Consider the following 23,762-nt stretch of genomic DNA (forward strand, 5'->3'; position numbering starts at 1 on the left):
TTTTAAAATATAAAGCTTTTAAGAAACTAGCTAATGCAGCCGCCACCAGATCACTATCCCTATGTCAAGCTTTCTGCGATAAAAGTCGTAGGCTGAACAAAAATGTGGGAGGCCAGACACTTTTGTCCACAGTACCCGGTATATATATATAAATAAAAACAAAGAATTGCAGCGTTACACCATTTTATTTGTCAACATCATGTAAAACATGGATTATATAACAGGCATATTGAAAGCAATGGGCAGTAATCAATTTGTCATACTGCTGACCTATGATCGATGTTGGTTTGTGCATTGTAGGTACAACATTTCCAATTTACCTTAAGCAATTCAATGAACAGGTAGTGAAATATAATAAGTGTGAATAAACTATCAAAATGCAAAGCAACAGTTTATAAAATAAAAGTGTCATTTTGATTTTTGTACAAAATAAAGTGAAAAATATTTTCCCCTATCATTTTGAAGAAATACTGAACTATAGGTAATGATTCGTTCACCTATATTTTACAGCTACTCTGCAATCATGAAATGTCTTTGATAAGATATAGGTGAACTTAAGCAATAAAACAGCAGTGAATATTACAGCACATAATAAGGCTAATCACAATTCCTCTAAAACACCATAAATAAAGCACATACAGCAACATTAGCTGCCCTAGTACACATGATATGTTTAAGATTACTTTAATACTGTAAATAAAATAACCTATCAATGACACATGTTTGAACTGTATCTTCTTTTGTAACAGTTTAAAAATAAATTTTATAAAATTATATTTTTTTCCCTTCAAAATCTATTTTAAATGATGTGATGTTTCCAATTATTAATCTTCAGTGGGTGTAAATAGGTTTTTTAAATCCCTCACAATTTCATAATTACACTCACTGACAAGGATCGAACTAATTACCAGTGAGAAACCAAAGTAATAACCCTTTATATCCCAGTTAAAAGGACAATCTCTCATATAATATTTAAGTTATTAATGTATCTCCCCTAGGTCTACTCTTCCTAACTAAATCCATCTCTGATCACTACAAACTTTAGAAGTTCCAAATATTCTTATTATTTGCAGGTAGCCTAGATTTCATTCCAAGTTAAGATTTTCAGATTAAAAACCTGAATGTTTAAAAAATGTATGTTTAATTGAAAACATGAATGTGAATTAAATTGAAAACCTGAATTCTAGAATGAATGTGAATTTGGTCAAATTTGTAACTTGAAAACATAAGCAGGGTCTTACAAGCAAAAATGGTAAGAGAAAAAAATACACAATAAAGGAATGTTTTAGTTGCATGCTTAGTATAAGACACCAAAATTTGATTTTAAAGTACTATACAAATTTTTGCCTGCTGAGATAATGTCTTGTAACGGTAAGTAAATAAACCACACTTAAAAAAATGATTGACATGAGGGGCTTGGCAGTCTGGCCAACCACATATGGAATTGACAGCTTGAAGCCGTCTTTCCCCAAAAAAGTACTCTGTGAATAAAAAAAATTAGACTTGAAATAAATTCAGTAGCTTCTACTTTAAAAGGTTAAAAAGATTGAAATGAAGATATCAATGAAAACTAATATAGAAGAAAAAAGCTGAATGGTGGAAATGAGAATACATAAATTTTAATCAAGACATGTTAGTCTCTGATGGTGACAGAAAATATCAAAAACTAAAACACAAATCATTTTGACAAGAATATATTTTTAAATGTATAAAATCAAACATGAAACTTTGCCCTATATAATTTCAAATCACTTTAATAAAAGTGAGGGACTGCATATTCTACATATTCTACATTGAACTATAGAATCTCATAAAATATAAACTTTCAGTATCTTATATTGAAAAATTTAAAAACACTTAACAATACCCCACTGCTAAAAAGCCTTAACATTTCATCCCCCACCCACCATAAAAAAAAGTCACTGTAGGTGGACTGAGGGGTTATTGACTTATATTCGTTTGAATATGAGAAGATGCATGGAAGCTTATCCATCAACATCAGATTTATAATATTTCTAATTATCAATTAATTTCGGACAGATAAAATCAGAAAATGTAAATTCCAGCATGTATATAACTACACAGCCAATAAATTGTAAATAAAGGGGTGTATCTGACACCATACATTCTATCAAAATGCATTAATGTCTTAACAAATAGCAACTTATTGAATATATTGACCAAGAACTCATTCTAGAATTGACTGAACACAACATTTATATTTAATTTTATTCACTGAAGAATTGTAAAACTTATGTCTCAAATTCTATGATGTTCACCACTAGTAAACAAAATGAGAACAATCCTGAAAATTAACAGTAGAAGTTATCTTAAAGACTGCAATGAATTTGTAATGTGGCAAAAACGGCATGAGATTCAGTAATAAATAAGTTGATGAAAACAATATTAAAATGGCATCTGCTGCACTTAATTATTCTTTATTCAAGGTACTGTCCAGAAGGCCGGTTTGTGAGTGGATTGGTTGATAAAGAGAAATAAGCACCTTCAAAAATTATATGTCTAATATCCTGGTAGCATATAATGTAAAAAAAAACAACATAAATGTTTCAAGTAGGCAAAATAATTCTAAGCAGCCTATTATGATAAAAATTTTGGAATTAGATTCAATTACTGATGATAAAATGTTCTTTTCAAAATTTGTTAATATACAATTAACATCTAACATTAAAAATAAATTATTTATTTGGAAAAGAAAATTTAAATTTGACAATTCTCAGTAGATTATTTTCAAACTTTTCTTATGTCACAATTCTGTTGTTATTCCGTCACAGTAAAAATTGATTGTCCAATGATGTAATGACTCTTGAACTTATTTATAATGATTGACCATGGGTCAACCAATGTGACTCGTTCATAAAAAAAACAACTGCAAGATTGGACTAATGGGGGGAAAATCTTTTAAATATGACAGATGTCAAAATCTTTAAATTCTTTTATTTTAAAATTTGATAATTACAACCTACGAGCAGTACCTTGAAAATAGATTCTACATGTAACAAAGGTTTATAAATCACAATTTAAAAAAAGATATATTTTAACAAATAATATACTTAATATAACAAAACAATTTACACAAAATAATAATTAACTGATGAATTTGTACTTTGACATTTCTTAAGCAATACAATTTCTGATTAAAAATAATCTGATTATGGTGAATGCTGTTTGGGAATGAAAAACAAGTCCAGAAACATGTGAATGAATTCTTTGGTTTAAAATATAGCTTTCAGTTAAACAATTCTTGTACTCTTCTGATGGTGGGCTCACAGATTACAATTCAAAATTATTCAAATTTCATTTCATAAATCTTTTGCTAAAACTGTTTCTGTAGATTCCGAAAATCGGTGAAAATATTTTTTTAAATTTTATTGATAGAAAAAACAACAACATTTAATAACTATTCTTTGTCTAAATCTGATGGTAATATTTTAGAAAATTCAATGAGTTGTTCACATTATATTGTTTCATGTGTTCAATTTTTTTTTGTGGTAAATAAACTATTATTTATTCACAACATAGTTTCTCTAAATTAGTAATCTTTATGGGATATGAAATTGTTATAAACACAATTAAATTTTCTTTTAAACAAGCTGCACTTCTACAAATTCCAAATATCTATCAAATGCAATAAAGCAATCACATCAATAAATGTGCATGTGTTTCTATGTTCCCACCAAAACCCATCAGGCTTTTTTCATTTTTAATGTATAATATAAAACTATGAACTTATCAACAAACTGAACTGCACCAATACAAATCCTAAAAACAAAACTATTCAATGATAACAAAAAAAAAATGCTGCTTACAAGGGCATTTACCCTACTTTCAAATCTTAAAAGAGGCATTCCTACGATGAAGACATAGTTACCACCAACTAAAACATGAGATTTTGGGAACCAGTAGTCTGAATGTTGCTAAACAACAGTGTACAATACCATTTCCAATTAAAAACATAGGGATAATATTATTATATTTGTTAATTAAGATTATGAGAAATGGACATATGCTAAACTTTGTACTTCGTTTAAACATATTCATTTATAGTGGATTGGGAAACAAGTTTTGCAACTTCTATAAATCCCTTTCCACTTTGCGGGTGCCAGTGCTGCCTTGTAGCAGCATTAGCCTACTCTTTTTTGAAATCTACAAGGGTGTCTTTAACGTGCCTCACGTTTTAAATTTGAAAATTTAACTGTCTTGAGTGGATAAATATCGTATCACACTCGATGCAGTGGTAGAATCTATATTTACGTGAACATAATACTGATAATGACTAGTCTACTGCTGCCTATACACATCATTCAAAAATAAAACTTGGTAGGAAAATTGTAAGTTGAAATTTTCAAAATATTTTTCAATGTAAGAAAATTTGGAGAAGATACACCAGATTTTCTCACACAGGGTTATGTTAAGTTATTATTTCTTTATTTGATATTATATGATATTGAAGCTTTATTCACCTAAAAAAATCATGTCTTTAAATAAAAACACTAAAATGGCAATTTCTAAAAACATATAGAGTGGGGTGCTCATTTTCGCCGGGGACACAATTTCGCCGTTTTAGGATTTTGAGGTGTAAACACTTCAAAGGATGGCTGAAATGGAAGAAATGTACCGGTAAATTATATTTTTAAAACAAATATGATATTTTTTTAAACTGAGACAAAATTGCGGCTCCTACTGAAAATGACCGAAAAACGGAGAACGATTTTAGGACAATTTCCTGAATAAAAAACATGATTTCAAAGAAGTATTTCCAAGTAAATATTTGACTGAATGCCCTAATTTTGAATTCTTTACACCTTTGAAATGTCTGCTATTCATCTATCATGCAATTGATTTGATCAAAATTGTTAAAAGCTGCGGTTATTTGGTTTTAAATAGATGTGTAAAAACGGCGAATATGTGTCCCCCATTGACAAAACATCCGGAAATTTCATACACCCTTTAATCTAACTTTTCAGATGATTTTTTTTAAACAAACCCGTTTTCAAGCTTAAGAATATTTTGCATTTGAAGTTATCTTCATATAGAAATATCAGTATACTTCAAAAACATTTAGACCTGTCCATAAACTGTAGAAAACATGGAAAGATGTGGCGAAAATGAGCACCCCACTCTACAACATTTGATAGTAAATGATGAAAATTTATTTATCTTCCTATTTTAAAAATAAATAAATTTAAGTATCTTTCCATAATCTCATCTTTGAATGTCAAATGATTATCACATATGGCCACAATAAAAATATTTCTAGATTATCATGAAATTTTCCATTGAAATTAAACTTGATAGACATTTCTAACATAGAAAACAAAAACAACAAATTTCGAATGTCATATGAGCAGTTTCCTGGTTGAAAATCAGTTTTTTTATTCCTTTGAAGTTAAAAATATTACATCAAATAACTAGATTGAGGGAAATCTAGGAATATTTTTATTACATCCACTTTTGGATTATTTATAAAAAAAATATATAAAATGCTTTAATACAAATTCACCATCAAACATTTTCTATGTTTATACATTACTTGGATTTCAAATTAAAAAAAAGAAATTGAGATGTAACATATATAGATCTATTATTTTCTGAAGTATACATAGTTTTACTGGTTGAAAATGAGGATTCTTTCAAGTGTATATAAAACTATTTTGTGGAACTACTTTATTTCAAACTTTTTGAGGGTTAAGTCAAAATAAGAATTATGTATTTTGTTTATTCACAATTAACTTCAAGTTCTTGAAAAAATAAGTTGCATAACAACATAATAAAAGAACAACCCAAAAGACCCTCAACTACATTATATAAATAAGATACGAGTTCATCTATTTCATACAGTTACTGTAGAGGACATTTAAGGGTTTGTTTAACAATGGTACTGTATGTATGGGTATTATAGAGGGTCATTTGAAGGGTAATTCTAAAAGTTTCTGGTTTTCACTTATTGTTATAAATCAATTAAAGAAATTTTCTGCATTGATTAATGAGACTCAGTCGACATTATCACTAAGAACTTTTGATCACTTTCATTTTGAAGTTAGTAGGAAATCAATTTACTCTCCAATTCATACAAAAAGCAATTATTCAATTAAAATTTCCTCATATTATACCATCTTATTGGACCTTTAATAAAAATTAATCACACTAAGAGGAGAGAAAATTATCTAGTAATCTACATGTATCTTCATTGAAAACTACAAAAATAATGATAATGTTAAAAACTTTTTAAAACAAAAAGATATAATAAAGTTAGAATGAAACTGACCCACAACATTTTAATTTAATATGAAAAAGAAATAGCTTTAAAATTTCATAATTTTTGAAGAAATTAATTTCAAGAGTTCAAGTAGAAGTTCTATCGAATTACAGCTGATTTCAGTGAGTGTGTAACCAAAGGTAATATATTTAGTTAGCTTGCTTGTTAGCTGAACCGTGAAGTCATTGTTAGGTTAGGTAAACTACCCTCCTTTCGAAGTAGCCTAGCCCAACAGACAGATATATTGGTTATCTGTGGGACTAGTGTACTCTTAAAGGAGGGTAGTTTACCTAACCTAACAATGACTTCGTGGTTAAGCTAACAAGCAAGCTAACCAAATATTTTACCTTTGGCTACACTCTCACTGAAATCAGCTGTAACTGTTATTCTTTGTAAGCTTAATTTAACTTCAACTTTTTACATGTTACCCACAAAGTAGGACTTTAATAAGAAATAAAATATTCTACACTGATGAAAATTTGCCAATAGAAAAACTGAACTATAATGAAGAGATCTAGTTTCATCTAGCAAATGGAATTATAAACAAAACCTCACTGGTATAATAAAAATCTCATTAACATAATATTACATATCTATAAATATACATCAAAATCTAGTCATTAATATAAGGCAACCTGCTATATGTACACATATTTACAACAGCATACATAATGTGCAACTTAAAAACAATATCAAGAATGTTTTATGTGAGATCTTGGTGATTTGTTCTACTAAGAATTTCTTTTTATTTATTAAATATCAAATTATTTAGAACATTTCAAAATTAAATTTTATTTGAAATTTTACAGTAGAGTGTATGAGTTGATCAATACAGATTTGTGTTACAATCTTATTTTTTTTTTAGGTGTCTATCTATTCAAAAATCACAATTGAAACAAAAATCATAAATGAAGTAAAATAAGAATACACTGTAGTAAATTTGTATTTTCACAAACTCTTTATTTCATTCCACACCATCCTTTTATCATTTTTCAAAGTTTCCTTTTCTGGAAGGCTATTATGTGAACTTTTGAGGAAAAATCACTTCTGCATATATGTTAATAATGCCAATACTACATGATTAAAATATTATCATCTGCTTTCCTTCTCTCACACAGGGATGAATGAGGAACAATTAAGTTACTTGTTTTCTGCCGGTTATTTTATATAAAGATGCATCACATTTCGTGTCTATTGTCATGGAAACATGAATAAAGTTTTCCAAAAGAAATTTGTTTTTGACAGTAACCTTGATCTTATAATAAAGTTGAAACCTGTTGCTTTCCAAACATTCCAATACTTTTCTACTTGATATTTAACAAATCACACAAAATGTTGAATTTTTAAAGCTACTAATATTTACAAACTAAAAGCAATGAAATAATGAATATTTACAATGACGGGGAAGTAGTATTTTCATACATGGTCCCATGAAAACATTTACATATATAAAGGCCTCATATATTGCACCAAACACTTTGTTTTTGATTGGGATGGACAACTCTCCTCATGTTTTGAATTGTTTTCATTTCGATCTAGTTGAAAATTATTAACTCAGATTTTTAATACAATGAATTGCACTCTTTTTTTAAATACTTTTCTGTCTTTGTATATTACTGCATGGTAGTAAATAGTTCTTCAGGAATTTTTCACTCTACTCAATAATCAGATCAGTACAATAAAGTTTTATGCATCAGAAATTGTTGTGTTATTCTGAGCTGTAAAACATAAATTCTTATTCCATATACTTTTTACGAATAATAAAAATTATCTAGGTCTTTATTTGATCGTTCATGGCAAATACAAAAAGCCATATTACAGAAATCTGAATAAATTAAATGCTATTAAAGATTTACATTGAAATCTTACAGTTATAACAATTTCAATAGAAATTTATATCAATTCTAGTTGAATGCTTCATACCTGTCAACCTCTGCAAGTGAAAATACCTGCATTGCATGACCTGCATTGGTTAAAAAAAGTGTCAGGCCATAACATGTACTCTTTTTCAATTTAACATAAATTTTGCATATTAATCTTTAACTGAAAAGAAGTTTAAACTTTAAATTCTAAATATTTTCAGATGAAAATTTGCTATTTAGACCTCAAACAGTGTCATAAAAACCATGAAATCCTGATTTTTTCAATATATTCCAAAAGATTCCAAATCTCAGATGAACTCCCAGGCAGTATATCCAAGATACAGGTCAACGTTGACAGGTAAGGAGCTTCATTTTTACTAACAATTGCTGTATTTGAAGATTTAGTAGGATGATTGTATAAATCACTTCAAACCACACATACTGCATTGCAATCTACTATTGATTTTTTCAAATCACACAATAAATATTTTATACGATATATTAAAATATACAAAACAATGAGACAAAACTAAAAACTACTATCACAATGAATTAAATCCAACCCTACAACACCATAGCACTATGGAGTGTAACCACATCACGACGTGATGGTCTAGATATTACTAACACAAATAAAGCATTTCAACAAAATGTCAGAAAACAAATCCTACTATTGTATGTGGCCATACCACAACCAACAAATTTCTAATTGGCAGAAATTTTACATCTAAATTTTCAATTTTATCAATTCAAATTTAGCACAACATAATTTAAGCACTATAGTGTAAGAAAATAAAACAAACATGATGAATTCTCAGATGTAAACTTGGTTCTGTTCTTTCCCTTTTTTTTCTTAATAGTGTTCTTTGTAATTTGTGACATAAGTCTGTCTTTGTTATAAATATCAGTCTTCCTTTTCACTATCAATGTCCTTGTTTATCAATATCATTGTCCTGGCTTTAATGAACCAAGGATGGATCTCAGGATGTTTTCAACTAAAAAATTAAAAAGACAAGACTAGTTAAACCATCAGTAAATAGCTCAAAGGAGCATATATCACTTACTTGGCATTTACAAGGCTGCTACAATACAATAATGAAATAAAACCTCTTTAAACACTTAAGTGATTGGTGCCTATAATTGTGTACTAGTGAAAGAAGATATTCAAGTATACTGCCTTACTCTATAATAAAATTAAGACTGAAAATGATGAATAGCATATCAGTAAATATAGATGTAATGGAGTGTGAGGCTAAGTGCAATGTCTGGTGCCAGTTTATGATAGGGTACATAATATGTACTGGTAAATGTATTGCTTACACCTTGTTTGCTCTGATAAGGGGTTAACTCATAATTCTCAGCATAGTGACTTAATCATAGACATTACTGTTAAATTATCTCAATCTATAACTGCTTTCATGATAAAAGTCTAAAACTGCATAATTTGCTCAAATTTAGCATTGAAATGGCAATTCCAGATGAGATAGAACTTGACCTGCTGATTCATCATTTCCTCGACAGTCGCTGTTATCAGTTCATATCTGTCATATTTATAAATTCCGTGCCTTTATAGCCAACTGTACAGTCTGGGTATTTCTCATTGTTGAAGGCTGTATTTTTATTACAGTAGCTTACATTCACTTTATTTGAACTTTGGTGGATATTTGTCTCATAGGCAATCATACCTCATCTCCTTTTTTTTTATAAAGCAACAAAAAGAAGACGGCCAGTTTTTTACCTTGTGACTGCGCATTGTTATTGTCACCACCACCACCTGCCAGAATCAGTATGGGAGGAGCAGAAGCAGCACCAGCAGCAGGAGTGCTATTAGTGGGATTCTGGACTGGCATACCAGAATTTCCTCCAAGAACAATTATCTGAGGGCCTCTTGATTGATTTCCTGTAAAAATAGAAATATTAAAGATATTCTGCAAATGAGCATGTAAATTATAAAATTGGCAAAGACATCTAGAATTTTTAACCATGACATTATTTTGTTGTAACAGGATGCATTGCAGCTCTTCTTTGGTAGGCTGTCTCAAGAAGGGAAGAATTTGTAAATTATTACATGAATTAATGGAGATGTGGGGTATGTATCAATAAAACAACAGCCTAACTACACAAGTAAACCAATGATGTCAATTTCCTTTCTCATTGGCTAAATGTTTAGTGAGAAATCCTTTTGTTTGTATTCATACAGAGTTTTGTCACACTACTCACAACTTCTGAAGAATCCTCAAAGTCCCTTAACTCCAGTAAACAACTTTTACAAATTGTGACTTGGATGGAGACTTATCTCATTAGCACTCATACCACATCTACTTATATCTATATACAGCAAATTCAGCAATTCTTTCATTGCTGTGAAATTGATGCCACCATAATTTGAACTGGATCTGTGTTCCCTGGTAATAAGCATTAATTATAAGTTTCTTGATATTTGGATGAGGCACTGTTAAATACAATTGAAGAAATAACTTTGTATTTATAAAGGAATATAACTTAAGAACAGTAAACATGACCTAATTCGAACTGTTTGGTGGTAATAAGCATTGTGTATAAAGTTTAACTACATTTGGTTGGGATAACAAAGAGTTACAGTGCTGAAACCAATTTTGCCTATCATAAGGGCCCTGAAAGAATAAAAGAGACTATATTTTGGGGACTACAATAAACTTAATGTATACCATTTGTTGTCTGTTGAGAATTCTGTGCTTGTTGAGCTTGCTGTTGTACTTGCTGAGCCATGGCTTGTAGTCGTAAGCTATCTAGTTGTTGAACTTCTGGCTTGACATTTCCAGAACTTGTAGTTGACATTTCAGACACTTCAGGCTTTTTGTCAACTAGACCCTGACTTAATATATGATGAAGAAGACCCTGATTAGAGATCTGAACTCTAGGTTGGGGATAAGGAGAAGATATAGATTGTTGTAGTGCTGTTGTTGGTATGTTCAGTGTACTAGGACTTGATTGTATACCAGTAAATATAGCTGGCTGAATTCTAGGAGCAGATGAATACAACACATTACTAGTACTCTGTGAACTGTAAGGAACCTGATTGGTCACAGATGTTGTTGAATTCGTAGATTTTGTCAATAATTGTTGTAGTAATCTCATAGCTACATCAGAATAACCACTTTGCTGTCCTGTATTATCAGCAGAGGCTACGGACACAGTATTGGTGTTCAAATTACTAGGTGTTGATAAACTATCATAGCCTTGTTCATTTTTCAAGTCACTTGTATTAACTGATGTGTCACTGTTTGTAAATCCTTGCAGAACATTAACTTGTTCGGTTTGTCTAGTGTTCACATAATAACTTGGTACATTCTGTTCTGAAGTATTAACAGTAAACCCTGGTGTAAATACTTCATGATTTGACATATGCTGAGCCAATACAACATTCTGTTTCTGTTGTGGGACATTATTCAAATTAGAAAATCCTTGTAATTGTGTGTTATTCTGAATATCTTGAAATCCTTGTAACACTTGTGCACTGTTTTGTATATTACTTACAGTAGGTGTATTTTGTGCAGTACTAAAATTGACACAGATAACATTTTGTTGAATGTTTTGTTGCAAATCTGGACTATTTGTTAGAGTTTGACCACTTCCAAGAGTTTGATGCAATGAATCATTATTACTAAGAGTTCGCTGTAAGTTTTGACCACTTCCAACGGTCTGTTGTAAATTTTGGTCACTTCCAAATGTCTGTTGTAAATTTTGGTTACTTCCAACGGTCTGCTGTAAATTTTGGTTACTTCCAAAGGTCTGTTGTAAATTTTGGTTACTTCCAACGGTCTGCTGTAAATTTTGGTTACTTCCAACGGTCTGCTGTAAATTTTGGTTACTTCCAAAGGTCTGTTGTAAATTTTGGTTACTTCCAAAGGTCTGTTGTAAATTTTGGTTATTTCCAGGACTCTGGGGTATGTTTTGACAGTTATTAAGGTCAGAATGAAAATTTGAAATAATTTCCGTATTATTTTGACTAGATATAAAATCATGCTGGTTGTTAGCATTACCTATAATTTGTTCAAATGTCTTATCTGATTCAGTGCTGGTCATTACTTTGTCTGAATCAGATTGTTCCAGTTTAGGTGACTTTACTTCAGAATTATTAACTCCATAAACACCGGTATTTTCATAACTTTGAGGTTGATTATTGGGTACGCTGTTGAACATCATACCACTAAAACCTTGTGTGCTTGACAGAGCATTAACCAATGGAGAATTAACAGGTTGTTGTGGAGATGTCACTTCACTATGTTGCTGTACAGTGCTTGCATTTGTAAGATGGGTGGTCTGGTCACTGTTAGCTACTGAAATATTCACACTCATTACATTTGATATTGGTGGAAATGATGACTGACAGGATATCTGGGTAGGATGACTCAGCATTTCTTGAAGGGTCAAGGGTTTATCTGAAAATAAAGATGAATGATATACTCAAAATGGATTCTCATTTTGTGACACATTTTTTTTTGGTTCAGAGAAATTAGCAAATTCTGTGCTAGATTTCTGAACTTTTTAATTATGTTTAAAAATTGATCCAGAATATAGAAACTGACTGTGTTACCTATAAGAGCACCAATTTTTTCTTTCATTGGAATAATTTGAAGATTATCATTGTATGTTAATAATCAAAAGTTTTGTAGCGATTAGAATGGTGCTTCGACTGATTTTTAACATTTTTTTTCCTCAATGTATTTATCAAATGTCCAGTTTTTAGTACAGGATATGCTTTATGCTTGATGCTTTACTGTGGATGGGGTCATCAACCACTAATATGAAGGGAAATCTAAATGTATCATTATACCAATGTGTGGTAGCAATTTTCTATTTAAAGTATAAACAGTCGTAGGGCCAGTCATTGCTGGCAAACGTGGTCATCACCACAACAAATGACCTACTACAATTAGCGGTACCTGATCACAAATTTAATAATTGTTGATAATCATAATTGCTATGAAAGCAAAATATAGGGGGTTGCCTACAAAAGGATAAAAAGAAGTATAAGTTTAGGTCTGTGTGTAACTTGTTATAAATATTATGCTGTGTTAAAAATAATATGGAAAAGTGACAAAAACCTGGATGAATATCAACATGCAAGAATCTAAACATTTCATTCACTCTAAATTAGAAATATGTACTGCAAACTGGGGTCTATAACCCAATTATTACATGCATTCAACAATTTATTCGCTAACATTTGCCACATTTACATGCTTTTCTGCAAAATCATCTATGTAACTTTTTAGTTGGTTAAAATTGACATGTTTATGAATAACAATAGATGAAATTGTCCTTCGAGTTAAAAATCTACACTGTGGAAGAAAGAAAAAATGAAGGTTAGATGTACATGACTTTACAAAACAAGAATGTATTAGAAAGTAACCAATTGATCAAAAGGAAGAGTAATTTTAGTGTAATTCCTGGCTTTGACAATTACTGGTAATATTATTCTGTCTTAAGGATGTACTTAGGTGAGGATAGGTAAAAATTAAGAAATTAAGAAATTAAAATTGATACTATAAGCTGGTAGGTCATCAATAAAGGATAGAGAAAAGCTAAACATATTGATAGGTCATGGACCTCCTTTTCGAGATATTTGGGATTTAAAATATGGTGGGAAAAGGCTGATTCAGACTTTTACCTTATACATTTATTTGTATTGGTATTATTTGGGTCTCAAAAACAAAAGAAAGAAAATCAAGAATCTTCTAAAATTTTGGTAAATGACCTTTCATGAGCTATTAAGTCTAATATGATAAAATAAATGGGTGTTATGGGGCAAAATATTTTACATTGTATTTTATGGAAAAAAACCAAGGAGTCAGAACATTTAACACAAATTCCAGAATCTCACCCAAGTACATCCAAGTACATCCTTAAGTCATTTGTCTCTAGAGTTTGTGAATGTATTGATGATAATGATGATACATGAATTACTACACATATACTTGTTTCTGTTACTAACAACTTTTGTAGTGTTCAATGAAACCAGTTTTGATCTAAAATGATGACATCATTTATATAAAAAAAACAGTTGCTAATACATGACTTAAAATGATTACCTTAACATTTGGGCAATTCATTACATGTGTGTGTTATCAAGATTTTAAAATTTGAGAAAATATCTGAACATATGGGTGATTCATTACATATGTGTGTCAGATATATCAAGGTTTTTAACTATGAGGAAAATAGCTTAACATTTGCATGATTTATTACACGTGTCTTCAAATTATGAGCAAATTACTTCAACATGTAGGCGATTCAATGATTACATGTGTGAGATATCAAGGTTTTACACATGAGCAAAAATACCTTTACATATAGGTGATTCATTATATGTGTGTGATATCAAGTTTCTACACATGAGCAAAAATACCTTAACACATGGGTGATTCATTACATGTGTGAGATATCAAGGTTTTAAACAATGAGAAAACCATGTTAACATGTGGGTCATTAAAAATGTCAAAACAAAATTTAAACTGCATAAACTAAATGATTTTTAAGTGAAAAATTAAAAGCACATATAATTTATGTAGGTACAAGTGCATGTGTAAACAGGTGTGCAACTTAATATCTAATGGCATCCCAAAGCTTTCAAAAGAATGATTGTCTCAAATATTAGCTGTGATCTTAGTATACTTAAACTCTAGGATGCTTGATAAAAATGTATTCAGATTTCATTTATTTCATCTTTATTTGGAGCTTTATAACTGTCAAGTTATTATCTGGTTTAAGAAAGGTGAACTTAACCTTATTTTATCAAAGTCTTATCTAAAATGAAGTCAGCTGAAGTTTCACAACCCAAAAGATGCATTGTCAATTAACAGACCTTATATTGCGATCTCTTCACCTTTAACCTTTAAACTTGCAATTAAGAGTTCAACCCTTATGTCCACAAGGAGGCTTAGTTAAATGAAAATTGGATACAAAAGTACCATGGTATCTACAACATTTAAACAAACATAAACGTGAATGGAAGGAAAAAATGTGTTCTTGTATCCCCTTTACAACTTTTTTGCCAGGGTGTCATTATTGTCATTTATCTTTTTTCAAACACATATCTTTTTATACATGTTAAATAATTAATCTATCTATTCTCAAACTCTCTGGTTTAAACAACACACAAAATTTGGTAGTAACAGAAATCTAATTTATCTGTAGTATTTTATTATACCATCCAAAGATTTCAGAATGGAGTTGAGGTCTGATGTATTCAGACTGATGGGTTCTGTGTTGTTGTGTGGATTTGTAAATTGCCCATTATCATGTTGTTCTGTATTAGTTTTTGTTTCTTGTAAAAATATCGGCTGGTCCTCATGTCCAGGATCAACTAAAAATAGAGGTCACATGTACAATCAGTCCTTACACATACATTCTTTTTCAACTAGAAACATGATTTTTGAGTTAAAGAATGTTCAAATTGTCCCTGTCAAATTTAGGTCTTAAAGAAACGAACCAAAAACATAGCATTTCAATGTGGCATCAATAAACCACTTTACTATATTTAAAAATGTCTATGTGTGATTTAACAATATGTATAAAATTATCAAAAAAAGTAAAATTTTGTTTTCTCCAACCTTGTTAATACTTTCTACGATTTCTCCAAATGAATTGAAATATTTCAATGATTATAAAGAAAACAAACAGTAAGATCGTTGAGTAAAACACTAAGAACTTCATTTAAAATACAAGAATTAGCTGGTATAATACTACTTGTAAGATTTCTGAAATATCTAGTGTTCTCCGGCTGTGTTACCAAAGGGCTATAATTTTGTCAACTCAGTGCTGGTTTTTTCACAGTTCATGTATCTTTAAATGATGATGTATTCAAACAAAAGTCGTTTTTAAATGTATGTATAAATATAGTGTATAACCTTGTAACTATTTTCAAGAAAAGAACACAGCACATACTTGTATCAACAGAGTTCTCGAAAAAAAGTGTGTTTTAAACACCAAATTTTGTAAGAGCCAACACTACTTTGGTATTTTGTAATAATGTTGAGGACCCACAGATTTTTGTCAACCACCACCTTGGAGAATTTTTTTTTTTGAGAACTCTATATTACATTAGGACATGCCTTAAAAATTTTTATGCTTGCAAATATTATATATTTCCTTATGACATCTAATTATATATAACACATGCAAATAAGACACAATACAACATACTATAAAGCACAGCTTACCTGGTTTTTGGTCTGAGGTATGTTGATCAACCTGCATACTTGTGACTCCTGGTACAGTCCCATCAGGTAACAGGAATTTACCATGACTGGTTGCCAAACTTTCTTGTAGTTGCTGGTTCAACCTTAAAGCCTCTGGAAATAATATCAAACATTTTGGTTCACTTCCAGTTGAAAGATGATGTCTATGATTTTAAAGTGTTTGTACTTATGTTAGAACCTTTGTTTAGTTAAGACCTTAGCATTCCAGTGGTTGTGTGCTCATCTAATTGCTGCATTTTAGGAGTTTGATCCCCAGTTAGGTTAAAACATCCTTTTTGCTGCTTCTCTGCATAGCAGTTAATATTAGCAATAGCTGACAGGTTTAGAATTTGTCCCACCAATGTTAGATGATATATTTTCCTTAAAGTGATACATATGTGTAAGCATGCTAAAATCTGGCTCAGCTAGTTGGTCTAGTACAAAGGTTCATTTTCATATTACATTAATGTGTTTACATAAAATATTTACTTCAGATTGTTAAACATCTTTTGTTGTTATCTACATTTTGAATTCAGCACTCAAACAAATGCATTTAAGAAAATTTACCTTATTTCATAAACATATTGATTGTTATATATTAGTTCATATCTAATCTATTACATACAAAACTCCAAGAAGATATCTTTTCAACAACAATATAAGTAAATACCTAAATAACAACAAAATAAAATTGAAAATGGAAATGGGGAATGTGCCAAAGAGACAACAACCCGACCATAGAAAAAAACAACAGCAGAAGGTCACCAACAGGTCTTCAATGTAGCGAGAAATTCCCGCACCCGGAGGCGTCCTTCAACTGGCCCCTAAACAAATATATACTAGTTCAGTGATAATGAACGCCATACTAATTTCCAAATTGTACACAACTAAAATTAAAATAATACAAGACTAACAAAGGCCAGAGGCTCCTGACTTGGGACAGGCGCAAAATTGCGGCGGGGTTAAACATGTTTGTGAGATCTCAACCCTCCCCCTATACCTCTAGCCAATGTAGAAAAGATTTGTAAATGCCAAAATGATTCATTTATTAACTATGTTTCTTCGTACCTGGTGCTATAGTTATATTTAATGGTCCTGGATTCTGTTGAACAGGTTCTTCGTCCGTCTCCATTGGAGTTTCTTGCTTCACTTGAAACACTGGAAATATTCAAATACAAGATTAGATTTGTGTTTCAAAAACCTACCCAGCTGTGTTCACATACAAAGCTTTTTGTCACCAAGTAAGGTTCTATCATATATTTTCAAAATAGTAACTTATTGATAGGAATAAATACAGAATTATTAAATTTTGTTTGAGAAAAAAATCCACCGAAAATGTTATAAAATCTGCTGTCTCTGTTTACAAGGTATGTTAAATGAAAACATACACAATCATAAAATAACATTTATGTTGGATACTAGAATTTTGCTGATTTCCACACAAAAAGAGCATAACAAATGGATAATATGAACACTGCACAGTATTTTACTTTAGAAATCAATGAATACAACTTTTAATTTGCTGAATCCTATTTGAGACAAACTGAGCTTTTTATGTGAACACAGGTACTGAAACAAATATCTTATGAATAATGGAGCTACTGTAAATTCAGAAACATTATATGTGCATTTATTATAGTGAAAACTTGACCACTGGCAAATAATGAAAATATGAGAAATCTAGTCAATTCAATTGCAAACATATTTGAAGGAAAATCAGTCCGAAAAATTATAAAGTGAGTTTTTATTTTTGCAATTTTTGATACCGTCACACGTTTCACATTAATAAAACATCATAATAATTTATGAATTTACATTTTACAGTATATAAAAAAACCTAGTCTTGTGTAACATAAACTAGTAATAAATACCATAGTAATAAATACACAAAAAAATGCCAGTAATACCTATACAGCCAAACTTATCATAACCACCAGTTAAATATGTCAGTTTAAAGGTGGCTGATTCCCTCAAGAAAAAACTCATCAATGCCTGTTATATATTAGTTTGGTTTAATAAACATAAAGATTAAAAGACCCTCACAATAAAGTGTTGAAAGAGAGAACCAAATAAACAGTTGCACTTTGTGAGCATAATATAGTCATAACCATTACTTTCAAAAATACTAAAGAAGTCCTATATTTTTTAAAGAACAACAAAAAAACAACAAAAATAGACAAATTGGACAGTTATAAAAATCATAAGAAAACTTAACTTTTATCTCAATCTTTAAGTTGTAAAAATATCTTGAAAATTTGCAGTAGAAAGGTTTCAACATCCTCTTTCAAAACTATACAAATTACATGCAAATGGCACAACCAACCTTAATTAAAACCAGGTCCCTAGTGGCCACTTGCACAACATTGCTATTCCAGACAAAAAGAACTGAAAATCTAGTGGTCAACTATAAGGTTCATCAGAGTGAAATAACACTGTTGATGACTGGCTGGTTGAGAGATGCAACTTATTAACATAACTTAATAAGTAATGAAGAGAAAAAATCTAAATATTAATCTAATTAAAAGCTATCTCAGCTTAGGAGCTTGCTAAAAAATCAGAGACTAACTGGGAGAAGGCAATGGAAGAAAGCGTCTAAGGTTAGAACTTTGACTTATCTAATGTGGCTTGAGCAATTTACTAGACAAATCAATCAAATATAACAAAGTTAAGTTGTGAACAGTCAGTCAGATGGACATATATCTATAAACTCATATTATTACTGTACTAAATAATGTAGTATCTATGTACAAATACACATTAAAAGTCATGTAAATATTGTAATGAACTATTGATATTCTAAAATTTTAAAGTAATATCATTAGCAATTACAACATTCAGAACACTATAATGTTTATTATCATAAACAGCAAAGAACTCATCAGAAAAAAAAATTCAAACCACACATACAACTTAAACATGTAAGGTGAAATTCTGGTATGAAAAGACTGAAGTAAATTATCAGACATACATATTATAATAAAAAATATACATACATCTGTTAGTTAATACAATTCTCTTTAATCTTTATTTTGGTGACCCCATTAATATCATTAAAATCAAATGAGTACACACATTGTCTCGAGACATTATGAGATACTGTGGATTCATAATAATTCCTGGATACCACTTTTCATGGATTTCCTCGGTACAGAACCACAAATTCAAATCTTCAATGAATTTTAAATTTTCTATAGGATATGAGGATCATATGCAATATAAAAAAAAAAAAAAAAAAAAGTTTTCCTCAATCCATAAAAACTGGTTTCCAAACCAAAAATATATGAATACACAGTAAATCAATATCAAAAGAACTGTATGTTCATTTAACTGACTGTTATGTACTTAATACTTTGAACATGCAGGTGTTAAAGCCCTGATTTCACCCCTGGACGTCATATTCTAATGCCGGAAATTGCTCAATTTAGAACATAACAAGATTGCTAAATGGTAACCAAATGTCCCCCGCCAGCAAAAAAAGATGGGACATAACTCCAAAAAAGATAACCATTATAACACTGTCTATTATGATATTAAATCCCCTCACTATTTCTATTCCAAAAATTTAAAACTAAATATAAAGGCCAAATTTAAAAAAAATTGTATAATGATACACTTTTTAAAAAAATAGGGAAGGTAGGTAGGCAATTCCATTTCTTTTCTTATTTTTATGTTTTGAAAGTGTGATATCTGAGCAAGTTGTAACTAAAAAAAAAAATAGATAAACTTTTTACAATAACATAACCCACAAAAAGTTAACAATAAACAGATTTCTTTTAGGATTTTAGAATTGTAAAGTTCCTTGGCACCTCCTCCCGGAACTGTTTTGCGGCGGGGGGCAAATATGTTAAAAATACTATCACTGTATAATTACTGTATAATATTTTCAAGATATACCAACACAATGGTTGCCATGTTGCTAGGATAGACAATCCACCCTTTTATATAACTGAGAGTACAGTTTAACCACCTGAGGATGGTGCTGTCAACCTTTAGACTTTGACCCAAGGTCACTGGGTCACTATCATCTTTCTTTCTGGGTGTTTCTGAGGGTAAATCATAGCACATGTTAGCAAATTCCCTCCCAACAATCTGGTTTACGTATAAAGAGGAATGGTCAGTACATGACTAAACAGCTGATGTCCGAGGTTTATTTTTGTACCAATACTTGATGTCAAATTTATGTATATTGAGATTACAATCAAATATTTCAACTAAGTCCGACGTATGAAAATAATGTCTCCAAACATCAAATACTGGTAAGATCCCTACCCATTATTTCATCCAACACTTAATCCCAATAAAACCTCAGACACTGCTGTTTCAAAATTCAAATATTTAATTTTTTGCCAAAATTTAACAATACATTATTTAAAGATATACCCACATGAAATAAAAAGTGATTTACAATTTTTTTTATAATATCGTTGATTTCGTATAATTTTCTTTTTCATGACTGACCAATGCTATTACATAAAATGAACTAAAGAATGGAATTTTTACAATACCTTGCAACGATGACCTCTGTTTTTCTTCACGTAATGCAATTTTGTTTAAGTCGAGATGAAAGCATCCTTAATCACAAGCACATAAACAATTTTCCTGCCAAATATCCTATTTCTTGAAATTCCAAAAATAATTTTGATTGGCTCTATTAAACTGCTTCTCACAAGTATTGCTTAAATTTTACATTTGGTTAAATATTGGAAGCTTTTTATTATCCAACACAGAGAAAAATTCAAAATATCAGCTAACAGGAAGTTGGTATCTGATAGATCTAAAAATGTCCTCTGAAGTTTCAACTTATAAATTTCAACCTAATATAAAGTGATTCTATTCAGCAGTTTTGAGAAAATTTAATGAAAAAAATTGTTTTATAAACGGATGGATAAAGTAATACATATTATATATACATTTCTATCATTTAAGATTGTATGTTGATCCGTAAATGTTTCTTTTAGAACTCAAAATATGAAAAAGTTTGTAGAAAATTAGGGATTGTTTTATTAAAAAATATCCTGTTTTAAAAGCAGTTTATAAGAATCAATATTTTGTTTCCAAAAATTTTAGATAAAAATTTGAACACCAAAATTCTCTAAAAATAATTTACTTACAGTCTGCTGGTACATTTCTATCATCTACTGAATTCATGCTCAACAGTTATACAATAGAAATGTATTGTTTTACTTTTTGTTACTTCAGACAAACTTGTACTTATTTTAATTTGAAATAGTGTTTTTTTTATCCGGAAAGTCTAAAAATTAATTAAAAACAATTTGAATTGTTTCAGGATTGATTGAAAGTACCAAATTTACAAAACTGAATAATGTCTGAAAGTTTTACTGATACCATCAATACTGCAAAAGTGCTGACTTTGTTATGATTTTTTGTAGTACTAAATCAGTACTGAAACTTTAATGACTTAAAAAGAACTTACGGTGCAATTAGAATTAACTTTTGAAGCAAGTTTTAAGAGCATAATAACATGTGAATTCAATAACATGTAAATTCTATTATCTGATGTCAACAAATCATTGAAACTTCAAATTTGGCAGGAAAATGCTGAAACTGAACTACGTTTCATTAAGACATTTATACAATTGTAATGTGCTTGAAAATAGATGCCAATTGGGATTGTTAGACAAAAATGACTGCATTAATCATTCCTTGTATAACCTAACACATCTTCCTATTTAAATGACTTAAATTTCTAAAATGAAAAAAGAAATGCCTATTGTAGGTATTTATACAGCTCCAAATTTTTCAAGAGACAGTTTAATGCAGCCATTTTTGTCAACAGAATCGACCCTGATGGCTGTTGCAACCCTTAACAGAGATAAACCAAAAGTTCTCATCAGTAACACATTTACACTGCATTGTAATGGAAGTTTTCACACATATCCCACAATAGTTATAAGACATTTCTGATGAAAACACCCAGCAATGAACAGAACTTTTGTAATGGCCTCAAACCTTAGTTGAGAGAACCCACTTAATTTGTGATGGTTTAATTCAAAGTTTTAGAATCTAAAGGACCATGGGTAATTTCATTGTTAGCACCCCAAATTGAAAACATAGTTTATTCCCAATTGTTTGGGACCTTGTAGGCCAATAACAGCGTTTTGGCGTACATGTTTGAAAATATTGCCCAGAATGCATTAGATTCTGAAACTGTGAATCTTGCATACCATTAAAAGAAGGTGTTAATGTTATGTACATCACCTTAATGCTAAAAGAGATATTCAGTAGCATTAATACCAAATTTTAATGCACATTAAATGGTAAAAGAAAACTATGTGAATTCCTGTAATGTTTTGGTATCACAAAAGTTCTATTTTTGATAATTTTTCACTGGTTTATATTAATCATGGGATATTTGTAATTCAATCTACGAACCACCATTTAAACACAGAAATATGTTAACAATTTTTTGATGAATTTGTAAATTTATTTATAGACTTGGGAAGTTCTACTGGTATATTAACATGACAATGTATGTCAAATATGGGTCCCGTTATTGCAAACAGCTATCACTCAACATCCTTGATACAGTGAGTGTATGTGAGATGTGTAAAGGAGCAGTCGTCTCATGTTGGCATCAGCAATAAAAAATGTGTAGGTAATAATTTAGCCTGCATATGGCATCACACAACATGCATATTGAAGCCAGTCTAATTTATAACATGGTTAAACATAACACATGGTCAATGGTTTCATTCTAAAACAAACAAGGGAGTCGATTCAACTTTGGGCGGGGGAACCATATGCAGGGATTTCAAATTCAGGTCACTTCTACCAACATGAGACACATGGAAAATATTTACATAAAATAAAACAATTAATTTTAATAAACAGTATATAGAAAAAGAAATAATTACAAATTCAGATAATTTACAGTAAGACGAAATTGATTTCTTGAAAAAATGCCAGCAACTTAACTGCTGGTACACTTATGAATTTGGACAAAATCATTTAAATATGAATTCCATCACAATTCAACGTTGATTTGAAAATGAACTTAAAATTTACCAATAAACAAATTAAGAAATAGCACTCACTTTATGAAGGATGTTTTTAGGCCAACAGAAGGTAATGAGTTGTTTAAATTGTTGTATGACAGAACTCATCTTACCTGGTGTATATGTAAACGTCTGGGGCTCGCTTTGCTTACCACTACATCTGACCACTACCTGCACTGTTATTTTGTTAGCTACACTTGTATCACTATATGGAGGAATTGTACAAACCAAATGAGTCTGAAATGTGTACATACCAAATAGATAATTGAAACAGAGATATGTCTGGCCTACATATAATTTTGATAGCATAATGCACATGTTGAAATTTATACAAGTTCAAGAATCTGTTATTCCCTTAGTTTAGTGGTTGTCTGAGGTTGCTGTC

The 23,762-nt window shown here is 30.3% G+C and overlaps 1 protein-coding gene across 10 annotated transcripts in view; it reads right to left on the reverse strand.

Moving 5' to 3' along the window:
• Positions 1–7,265: 7,265 nt before the first annotated feature.
• LOC139523899 (nuclear factor of activated T-cells 5-like) overlaps positions 7,266–23,762 on the reverse strand; it is a 36,274-nt gene continuing 19,777 nt past the window's right edge. For 4 of the 10 annotated variants that reach the window (XM_071318273.1, XM_071318275.1, XM_071318274.1 and 1 more), the window contains 7 exons: positions 23,491–23,614; positions 17,430–17,519; positions 16,344–16,475; positions 15,332–15,487; positions 10,827–12,560; positions 9,878–10,039; positions 7,266–9,134 (listed from right to left, as the gene is read on the reverse strand). In XM_071318273.1, coding sequence (XP_071174374.1) covers positions 9,085–9,134; positions 9,878–10,039; positions 10,827–12,560; positions 15,332–15,487; positions 16,344–16,475; positions 17,430–17,519; positions 23,491–23,614 — 2,448 coding nt within the window. In that variant the 3' untranslated portion in view covers positions 7,266–9,084. The remainder of the gene's footprint in view (positions 9,135–9,877; positions 10,040–10,826; positions 12,561–15,331; positions 15,488–16,343; positions 16,476–17,429; positions 17,520–23,490; positions 23,615–23,762) is intronic. The other 6 variants (XM_071318280.1, XM_071318282.1, XM_071318281.1 and 3 more) reach the window with 3 other exon arrangements.

This window comes from Mytilus edulis, chromosome 5 (genome assembly GCF_963676685.1).
Source record: "Mytilus edulis chromosome 5, xbMytEdul2.2, whole genome shotgun sequence".
Taxonomy (NCBI): Eukaryota; Metazoa; Mollusca; class Bivalvia; order Mytilida; family Mytilidae; genus Mytilus; species Mytilus edulis.